The sequence below is a fragment of the Conger conger genome, chromosome 7, assembly GCF_963514075.1.
Source record: "Conger conger chromosome 7, fConCon1.1, whole genome shotgun sequence".
NCBI classification, from domain to species: domain Eukaryota; kingdom Metazoa; phylum Chordata; class Actinopteri; order Anguilliformes; family Congridae; genus Conger; species Conger conger.
The window spans coordinates 24,157,047-24,168,116 of record NC_083766.1 but is presented as its reverse complement, the minus strand read 5'-3'; the positions used below and the strand labels follow the sequence as shown (position 1 = coordinate 24,168,116).

Sequence of the window (11,070 nt, the reverse complement as noted above, 5' to 3'; positions counted from 1 at the left end):
TACTGTGGCAGCACTCTAAATCACTTGAAACACCAAGCACAGAGTGCCATTATGGGCATATGGCCCTACAAGAACGTCCAATACATCCCGTCTATACTGAAACTGATGATATACTGTGGACGTAATATAGGCAACCTCCATCTTCAACGGACAGGAGGCCCTGTTCAGTTTTAAAGGGAAACAGTTTTTGGGTTTTGCAGCATGTAGATGTTTATCCTCTGAAGACCTAGAGCTTTTTGTCCCCTAAAGGGAACATGATTCTCTGCTCTGTTCTACTATGCCAAAACATACACTGCCTGGGACATTATATATACAGTGGTGTGAAAAAGTGAAAAAGCCCCCTTCCTGATTTCTTATTTTTTTTATCACACTTAAATGTTTCAGATCATCAAACAAATTTAAATATTAGTCAAAGACAACACAAGTAAACACAAAATGCAGTTTTTAAATGAAGGTTTTTATTATTAAGGGAGAAAAAAAATCCAAACCTACATGGCCCTGTGTGAAAAAGTGATTGCCCCCTAAACCTAATAACTGGTTGGGCCACCCTTAGCAGCAACAACTGCAATCAAGCGTTTGCGATAACTTGCAATGAGTCTCTTACAGCGCTGTGGAGGAATTTTGGCCCACTCATCTTTGCAGAATTGTTGTAATTCAGCCACATTGGAGGGTTTTCGAGCATGAACCGCCTTTTTAAGGTCATGCCACAGCATCTCAATAGGATTCAGGTCAGGATTTTGACTAGGCCACTCCAAAGTCTTCATTTTGTTTTTCTTCAGCCATTCAGAGGTGGACTTGCTGGTGTGTTTTGGATCATTGTCCTGCTGCAGAACCCAAGTTTGTTTCAGCTTGAGGTCACGAACAGATGGCCGGACATTCTCCATCAGGATTTTTTGGTAGACAGCAGAATTCATGGTTCCATTTATCACAGCAAGTCTTCCAGGTCCTGAAGCAGCAAAACAGCCCCAGACCATCACACTACCACCACCATATTTTACTGTTGGTATGATGTTCTTTTTCTGAAATGAGGTGTTGGTCGGCCGGCCACTCCTGGGAAGGTTCACCACTGTTCCATGTTTTCGCCATTTGTGGATAATGGCTCTCACTGTGGTTCGCTGGAGTCCCAAAGCTTTAGAAATGGCTTTATAACCTTTTCTAGACTGATAGATCTCAATTACTTTCTTTCTCATTTGTTCCTGAATTTCTTTAGATCTCGGCATGATGTCTAGCTTTTGAGGATCATTTGGTCTACTTCACTTTGTCAGGCAGGTCCTATTTAAGTGATTTCTTGATTGAGAACAGGTATGGCAGTAATCAGGCCTGGGTGTGGCTAGAGAAATTGAACTCAGGTTTGAGAAACCACAGTTAAGTTATGTTTTAACAGGGGGGGCAATCACTTTTTCACACAGGGCCATGTAGGTTTGGATTTTTTTTCTCCCTTAATAATAAAAACCTTCATTTAAAAACTGAATTTTGTGTTTACTTGTGTTGTCTTTGACTAATATTTAAATTTGTTTGATGATCTGAAACATTTAAGTGTGACAAACATGCAAAAAAATAAGAAATCAGGAAGGGGGCTTTTTCACTTTTTCACACCACTGTATGTTTTTGAATATATTTATATTATTATATATTTCTGAAAATATTTTCAGTGCAAAATGTTTTTGTCAGGCGGCACGGATGGTGCAGCTTCGAATTCCCGTCGGCCGGGACCTCTGTGTGGAGTTTGCATGTTCTCCCCGTGTTCGTGTGGGTTTCCTCTCACAGTCCGAAGACATGCAGGTTAGGCTGATTGGAGAGTCTAAATTGCCCGTGGGTATGAGTGTGTGAGTGAATGGTGTGTGTGCCCTGCGATGGACTGGTGACCTGTCCAGGGTGTATTCCTGCCTTTCACCCAATGTATGCTGGGATAGGCTTCAGCCCCCACTGCGAACCTGTTCAGGATAAGCGGGTTAGGATAATGAATGAATGAATGAATGAATGTTTTTGTCATCCAGGACACTTGTACAGGCAGCACCGTGGTGCAGTGAACAGCACTGTTGCGTAACAGCAATAAGCAGGGGTGTCCCTTGGAATTCTAGAATTGTTTTGGGACGCCTCCAGCTGCCCCCCCCCCCCGCTCCAATCTGTGGGCCCCTAGAATCGTCACCCCAACATTCACCCCACTAGTGACAGCCTAGTTGGCCAGTCAGCAATGAGCGCAGAAAAGGCTGTGAATGGAAGATGTGAGAAACCGTGCTATAGGTGTCCCAATGCAGCAGACGGTTAGCGAGTACAGTTTTACAGAACACTGTATTTGTGTCAGACCACAGCAGGTCCACAGGAAAAGCAACAACATTGGTTTCGTGAGCAAGACACTGTTGAACACATCTTGTGTTCCTGTCTCATAGTTTGTTTCTGTGTACTCGCCCTGTTCTATGTATGCGCGTCGTTTCATGTTTTCCTTCCACGTTCCACGTTTTGACATCGCCCTGCCTTCTCCTCATTGCTCTGGTTGCTTGGCCTTTGACCCTTTGCCTGGACTTGACCACATTACTGCTTACCCTGTATTGGCCCGTTTTCTGTGTGCTTCTATTAAAGCCTGTTATTTACTACATCTTGACGTCTGTGAGTGGCTCTGATCGGTTCTCATAACAACTGGACAGCCGCCTCTTCCAACCCTCTCAGACGTCCTGCTCAAATTAACTTCATTTGTTGTGTTTTTTTACCCATTCTGGCCTCTAGCTTCAGGAGGTGATCTAGGGTCATGCGAAACAAGAATATAAGCTTTGGTAACTGCTTTTGAAGTTGAATCTGATGAATCCCTGAGCCTGTCAATGTTCTAGGATCGTAATCAATGGGAAGATTGAACAATCATTTTTTTACATTGTTTTCACTTTGTCAGTGACTCTGTGATGGAGATTCGCCTTGAGCCAATGGGAGATTTTCAAGTCTCCTGTTTAAAAAGGGTGCATTTCCATCTTGTGAAGATGGCTGACTCAGCAATGATTGCAAAAATCTGGATGAAAATGATGCATTGAATGCTCTTAATAACACATTTTTATGTTCAAGTGGCAGGTTAAGGGATGCAATATGTTATAAATGAAAACATAACTTACAGTATAATCATATTTTAGTTCATCTCAATGCTTTAGCCCATCACAGTAGGAAGCTGTGCATATAAAAATAAATGACTGTAAACATGTATGTACATTTTTGTATTACGTAAGGATGTAATATAATTGTATATCATAGTAAAGATTTACAGCTGTGCATAAACGGTTGATTTCATTATTTTGCATGAAGACCTAAAATACACACTTTTGAACTCACGCCCACACTGGGAAAGTTTATGACGACCTTTGCCGCGAAATGCAGCGCCTCCGCAGAAGCTGCCTCTAGTTACCACAAAAACAATAAAACAGATAAACTTAATAAATCACGGCCAATTGAAAGTCTGGTGAATGGCAAGTTCTCCTACTGCTTCTAATTTGAGAACTATTTATTGAGAGAAAACATTTCTGTTTAAAAATAAAAATTGTTTTTTTTTATTGCAGTGTTGTCATGGGAACACAGAAAGTTACTTGCACACACCCACATGTACGAGGGCCTGCAGACTTGGCGTGCAGAGACATGCGTGCATCTGAGCCGAGCCGTTTCCACTTCCTGGAGACTGTTGCTGTACATTTCGTATTGCATCATAGTTGACCTTTCTGGGGTTACTCAAGATCTGTGAACTAAGGAGATATGGGGGTTTGTGTTTTATGAATAAATGTTCGGGCATGGAAAATTATACCAGATGATAATCAGGCGAAGTAATCTGGGTTATTGTCTTTGTTTGCAACTGACGGTTAAAAGAGAAGAAAATACACCCACTAAAAGTGCATCTACTAAAAACATGAATCGCGTTGGTGTTGTAAATCTGTACTTTATCGACATGTTACAAACCCATTTATTTTGTTACAAAAAATCCCCAAGAAAAAGTGAGTTCAGCAATAAAAATAAAAAGAGGAATAAACTGAGGTTTCGAGGGATTGTGGAGCGAGTTAGCCTGAAACGGCTGACGAGTTTCGCTTCCAGTTCCAGTCCTTTACCAGTGCTGAGTCAGAAGGTACTCCTCTCCCTAAACTTTAGTTTTGATTTAAAAAATAATAATAATCTGAATTCCCCCTAAAATGACCACCACAATACAATGTGCGGAGGTAGTTCTTTAGTGCAACCTAATGCCAATTTAACATACCAGTGGAAGAAATTATATTGATTTCATTATGTCATATTATCATATTCATTCATTTTAATTGAATGAAATCATTTAAAAATGTGTTTTATGTTTACTCGGTTTCCCTAATGTCTAATGTTGTCTAAAGTTCTGAAACCATTCAGAGTGAAAAATACGCAATAATAGGAAAAATCCACGGCGCAGTATCTACAGAAGTCATGTATGGGTAGCTACAACGATTACTTGTTCTGAAAGTCATTTGTGTAATTGAAGTAATTTTACGGAAAATGGAAATAAAATAATTTTTCATTTTGAACCCATCCTAAACATGTGACTGTCACAATTGTCACAAATATATTGACACACGTTACAAACCTATATTTGTGGCTTTAAAACCTGGGAAAATATACCTGTGGTAACGTTATCAGTCGAATCGAGTCGCCTCTGGATTGTAGGTCACTGCAGTTCGCCTACACTGGGTCAACCAGAGATCAATGCACCTGAATATTAGCAGGTTCCCCAGACTTAGCCACAGACATACATTTCCAGACTACTGCATGAATTTACCTTCTACAATTATAATTATTTTGCTATATATTTATATAGGCCCCGATATACTGTCAAGAGTCCCTTTACGTAAAAGACAAGTGCATGCTTTCCACCAGAGGGCACTGTCACTGCTAAAAGAGGAACTAAAAACACAGACCATATGTTTCTTAAATCATTTTAAATGTAAACCCTTTGAAGAGTAGGCTTTTTGGAATGTGATTTCAAAATTGTAAGTCACTGTTCTAGAACTCCACTGCTTTCAGTTACCAGTAATGATTGATTGTTGGAACCATATATTTTTGATCTAACCCCTTAACCCAGTGGGGTTTCTTACAACCTTAATCACCGAGGTGGTACGTGTGGTGCAGCCATTCTGGATGGATGGATGTATATGGCTGAAATCAAGTGTACTAATTGTGTGTACTGCTAATTTCTACAGTGCTAAATCTTTCTTCGTTTCCTTTTCCCTGGCCCTCCCTCCCCTTGCACTCAGTGCCCCTCATGTGCTATCAGGGGCTTAGGGCTAGCGTTTCTGTCCTGTGGGGTGTCTTGAATTACACTTGAATTAAATTGAATATATTTTATTGAATATCTTTTTATTCATTTATCTTATCTTTATTTTGTCTAATTCATAATTTGTAATAATTGTATCGATTTTATATTTTATTTGATCTTAAGTAAAATGTTGTTTCTTGGCATTATGTCTTTTTCTGGCATTTGTTTACTGCTGTAAATCACTCAAAGCACAATGCAGATAATAATAATTATAATAGCTTATTTGTATATTATCATAAATCACTAAGGTCTACACTTGTATGAAGTACTTCTTAAGTACAAACTGTTAAACTAATCCACAATTAGACAAATAAACAAACTATAAAGAGCAACACCTGAAGAATTCAGATATCAACACTTTGTTAGTGTGGGGACAGGCACATAGATTCTGCAGATTCTGCAGCAATAAAAAACCCAGACTAGTCGTTAATCCTGTATTCTCATCCTGCTTAGGCCGACAGTACTGGAGGGTGTCAAAATCATTATAAAATCATTTTCTATATATATTTTTAAAGGGGCAGTTTCAGGCCACACAAACATGGATATATATTTTTTTTAAACTCATCTCATTTCAGTGACATTCTGGATGGACAGATCAGACTCTGGCTAAGTGGAGGGAAATTAATTTCATTTTTGGGTGTTCTGCCCCTTTAGCATTTGTGTTTGAAAGGTACATGCATGTCATTGATGAAGTCGATAACACTCACAAGTAGTCACACCTTGCACCTGAGTATTAGTTAGAAGTCAATTAGTAATAGCCATTTTGGTCACTGACAAAAGTTACTCACTCAAAAAAATTTACAATTTTATTCTTTGAAACTTCAGTCCAGAAAGGTTTTCCTGTGCGATTACTCGTGATTAACATTATTGTTACTGTTAAAAATGATAACAATAACATAAACATTATGTTTTTGTTGTGTGCTATTGATGGAATATACAGGCGAGGGGTAGCGGACCCTTGGGAAACATAGTCTTACAGGCAAGTGGTGAACACAACACAGCACCCCATCCGTGCTCGGTCGGTAAAGACCTGTTCAAGGCCTTGTGAACAGTTCTGCTGGTTGGTCTGACTGGAATGTGGACATAAATTAAAAAAAAGATATAAATAAAAGATAATAGCACAGGTGAGCAAAAAACTCCAGTAACCCTGTCAATACCGTCGGCAGTTACTTCTACGCACATGAGCCTGTGTGTGTGTCTGTAACAGAGACACGTGAGCGTCTGTGTGTGTCTGTAACAGAGACACGTGAACCTCTGTGTGTGTCCGTAACAGTGAGAGCTGGGATGGATATGAGATTTTTGGCATCTATGGCTCCTGTGGAAATGACTGGCTAGTGCAGCAGATGAGCACAGTCTGATGAGATGGAGGGGGCGGGGAGGCTGGTAGGCCGGGCGAAGTTCCCACAGCCTGAAGGGGTGCTAGAATATCAGTGACTCTTCTTAGAAGAGCCGAACCCTGAGAATCCCATGACAGCGGCCATCTCGTCATCTTCCTCCAAGTTCAGGTCCTCCTCTGCCTTCCTCTTCTTCTCTTTCTGCTTCTCCTTCTTGTACGCCTTCGCTTTCTCCTCCTGGGAAAGAGATGGGACACGTAGCCAATCAGAACTACACTCTTCACTGAGCCACATTCCGAGCGACCGCAATACTTATCCATGGCCTAATGTTAGCATTTTTTCCAAGGAGCACATGTTGAAAAGCCTACTTCAGAGCCTACTAATGCATCCAGCTAGCACTTCATTTTCATTCTCCTAAAATGGGTGCGCTATAGAGTCCTGCCCTTAACCCCAGTACTCACTTCTTCCCGAAGCTCCTTCATGCGCTCCTCAAAGTCGTACTCCTTCTGCTTCTCCTCCATCTTCTTCTTGTTGACCTCAAAGCGCTTCTTCACCTGGTCGAGTGAGGACCGCTCCACACGCATGGACATGCCCAGGTTCCTCTGGTCTGCAGCAGGAGGGGAGAAGTGGTGGGTTACTTTATCCCTTTCAGTTGTTTTCCAAACATTCTATGTCAGTGTTCTAGAATTCCATTGCATTCCAATGCTTATAATTACCTTTGGAATATGCAAGTAAGAAAAGTCTAACTACGTGTTTGTGTAAAGGCGTGTTTCTTAAAATTGTGCATGAGGTGGTGAGCATGTAGTTTTCTAGGCTGTGCTAGTATGAGTATTTCACAGGTACTACATTTCTAATGTGGGTCCCGATATTAAAATGTTTAAGAAGCAGTGCCTTAAAGAGTTAAAGATGTACTGGTCACACAGTCACTTCCGTTCACTCTCCGCATGTACTCACGTTTTTTGCCATTGATGTGGTCCAAAAAGTTAATGGAATCCTTCACAACACAGTCGCATACATTGCAGTAGTACCTGAAAGCACACACAATAAAAATTAAATCCGTCAATTAAGTAAACAATTATGAACATTTTTATTTTGAAATTATTTTGAACCATCTCCCATGAATCAAAACCTCTAGTTTGAAAATACACAGGGATGTATGTAGCATGCAATACCAGCGATTGCTAGCTTTTGGATTACTGAACATGCCGATTTATCAGCTGTTAGCCCATTTCTAGATAAGCTAGTCAATTTGTTTACCAGAACAGTGACAGATTTGTTTGCAAATGACCCAAAGGTAGAATGTTAAAAATAAGTCAGATCAGTCTGCTTCACTACTAAGGAATAAAGCAAGAGATTAAATGTATGCATTTTCTGTGGGTGTGGGCAGTTTTTCCCCAAAACAGTTTACCTTAATAACAATGTTGTTCCTGTGGTGACTTACTCTGGAAAATATTTAGTAATAATTTTCAGGGAGCTACAGGGGACAGACAATCACTTCTGCCCCATACTCCACCAGTACTGCCCACTCACCCGCCCATCTCAGCCTGAGGAGTGGTCTTGGTGATGACGATGGTCTTCCCCAGTTTGGACTCCAGGTCCACCTTGTAGTCCCTGTGCCGCAGGAGTTCCCGCTTAACGGGGGGAGTGGGTTTGCCTGGAGGAGGGAGAACATGACTGATGACGATGATCAAACATAGTGCACACTGATTATTAGATCTGTCCTGCTTACGGCAAACCGATCAATGCAAATGTATTTGTTGCAACCAGAAGTGGATTCAAACGGTATGTATTTTGGATTCAAATGCTTTTCTGTGCTCTACTGATCTTGCCTGTTGCAATTGAGCCTGAATTCACATTTTTGGGATAATTTAATTTGTTCCAATATACCAGGCAAGCTTAATCAAATGCAGAAAACTATTTGAAAACAAAACAAATACTATTTCAACCCAGGTCTGGTTGTAACACATTTATGCAATTTCAAAGCCAAAAAAAATAACACGGAGCAGGGTATGACAATATGATGCACGAGACCGGGCGTTCGATTCAAATCATTTAAAAAATCACCATCTTTCTTCTCCCTCTCCTCCGTGAGCCGTTTCTGGGCCAGCTGCTCGTACTCATCTTTGTCCCACTTCCTGCGAAAGTCATTCTTTGCCTTCGTGAAAACAAAATTATTTTTTAGTTTAAATTCAGTCAGCCAGATGATACAGCATACATTGCAACGTAACGCTAGCCAAGTTATTATTAACCTCACTGTCTTTACTAGCGAGACTAACTCACATGTGAGGTCGACAACATGCATAGGCAGGCGCCTCGCTAGCGGCTGACTGAGTTAACTGAGCATCTAACTTACATGTTTAGCTGACGTTGTGAAACGCGTTTTCTGAAAATACACCTATGCAATGCCATACATTGAATCAAGGCAAACTCACCGCGGATATTCCTCACTCATCTCAGCTCATCCAAGTTAGAAAAAATAGCTATTTACCTAGCTAACGTTAGCTTGCTAGCTAAACTAATTCAAAAGCCAAGGACCATCGAAGAATATTGCATCACACCAACATAACGTTATTCTTATACTAAGTTTAGTCTGTGTTAATATTACATTTTAACACCATACTGTTGTCTTCAAAACGCTAATTGTTGTTTAAAACAATAAACAACAATCAATACTTACCCCACTACCTGACGCCATCTTGTCGTGATATACTTGTCGCAGCTTTGTGACGTAGCTAATATCCTCAAAGATATACGTCCACCCCATCTACTGGTGGATGTTTTCTGAAAAGGTTCTTGAAGGAATTGAATATAATAAGAGTCATAATCATAATAATAATAAGAATACATTATTATTAATAATAATATTATTATATGCCGAGTGTCACTTACAGCTAGGTTATGTGAGCAGTTGTGCCAGACCAGTCTCACAACATTCCAAGACCATAAAGTTTATGTACTGCTGTGTATTTCAATAGAAATAAATAAGTAAATACAGCTTGCCAACAAAGAACCCAAATCATGCATTCATATAATTAAATCATTAACATTCAAATAAAACCATAAAGAATGCTATAATAATCCTAAAGAAATTACAAAAGGACCTGCAATGACCAGATCATGCTTGAAAACCTACTAATTTGTCAGAATGAAAGCATTTTTGCAAAGAAGAGTGGACAAAAATTTCTCCACAGTGATGGGAAAGACAGATCTTCTTTGTTATTATTGCAGCTAAAGGTGGTTCAATCAGTTATTAAGATAAAGTAGGAAATCAGTTATTCACAAGTGTTTGATAACATTTTAATTAAATAAATGAGATAATTTGAAATGTGTTCTGTGTTCACTCGGACTCACTTTGTCTTATATTACATTTTGTCCAAAGATCTGAAACTATTCAGTGTGACAAATATGCAATAATAAAGGAAATCGGGAAGGGGCAAATATTTTTTTCACAGCACTGTATAATGTTATTATCACAGATTCAGTTTAGAATCACCACTCACCCAGCTCATTAATTTGTCTTCCCTGCTTCATAACCACAGGAGGTGACAGTTTTTAACACTTCGTTACAGTAAAGACCATACACAGCTACAGAATTGGGGCAGCCTACAGCTTGGTGGCTCAGGTGCCTGACTGGGACAAGCTTGGTGGTGGTTCAGGCCCTAGTGTTTCAGCTCTGGGGCCCTTGAGGCCCTTAACCCCACATTGCTCCAGGAGTTAATTGGCCACTGCTTAGCCTAATTAACTGAAAGTCACTTTGGATAAAATCGTTAGCTTATAGCTGTCACGTATTGGCTGCTGATGAAACATGAAGCTGGAATGTTATGGCTCCAGTGACAGTAAGATGGAAGTTCAGTGTTAAGAATATGGGGGCACAACCCCTGGGTCTCTTATGAATCTGTAATTTTACAATGCCTGGCTTCAGCTGTGGTGGCCGCCAAGCAGACCAGCTGGCGGAGTGGCGTGTGTTTCACAATTTTTGCAGCAGCAGAGATGGTATTTATTGGCTCACAAGATCCTGTACTGTATTATATGGCCATTTAGAGACAAGTGAATTGGGAATGCAATGTGCAAAGGATCCTACAGGAGGTTCAGGAACATATGAGATGACAGTTCAGGGCACAGATGCTGGGCCTGTTCACTGCTGGAATTTAACCACTTTTTAAAAATAAACTTGTATACTATACAGTATCATGGCATGTATTGGTGTTACATGCAACTTACTTTTTTCTTCTTCCTCTTGTGATTTTTACATATGTTGGATGAACAAGAATTCACTCTGACTCTGTCTTGTTTTAAGGGGGTCATACTTTTTAGACTGTGAAAATTCATCCCTGCAAAGAGCCTGCTGTCAACAAGCCATATAGAATCATGGATAACAAAATAGACATTGCTGTTGTCACCCTTGGCTTAGAGACCAAAGAAGGATATCATCAT

The 11,070-nt window shown here is 40.1% G+C and overlaps 1 protein-coding gene across 1 annotated transcript; it reads right to left on the bottom strand.

The window, feature by feature from the left end:
- Positions 1–6,082: 6,082 nt before the first annotated feature.
- zmat2 (zinc finger, matrin-type 2) lies at positions 6,083–9,375 on the bottom strand. The gene is made up of 6 exons (XM_061249086.1): positions 9,314–9,375; positions 8,701–8,791; positions 8,167–8,290; positions 7,591–7,664; positions 7,098–7,243; positions 6,083–6,873 (listed from the first exon to the last, which is right to left on the bottom strand). Exons 1-6 carry the CDS (start codon positions 9,329–9,331, stop codon positions 6,730–6,732), a joined length of 597 nt encoding a protein of 198 aa, XP_061105070.1. The 5' UTR covers positions 9,332–9,375; the 3' UTR covers positions 6,083–6,729.
- Positions 9,376–11,070: the final 1,695 nt, after the last annotated feature.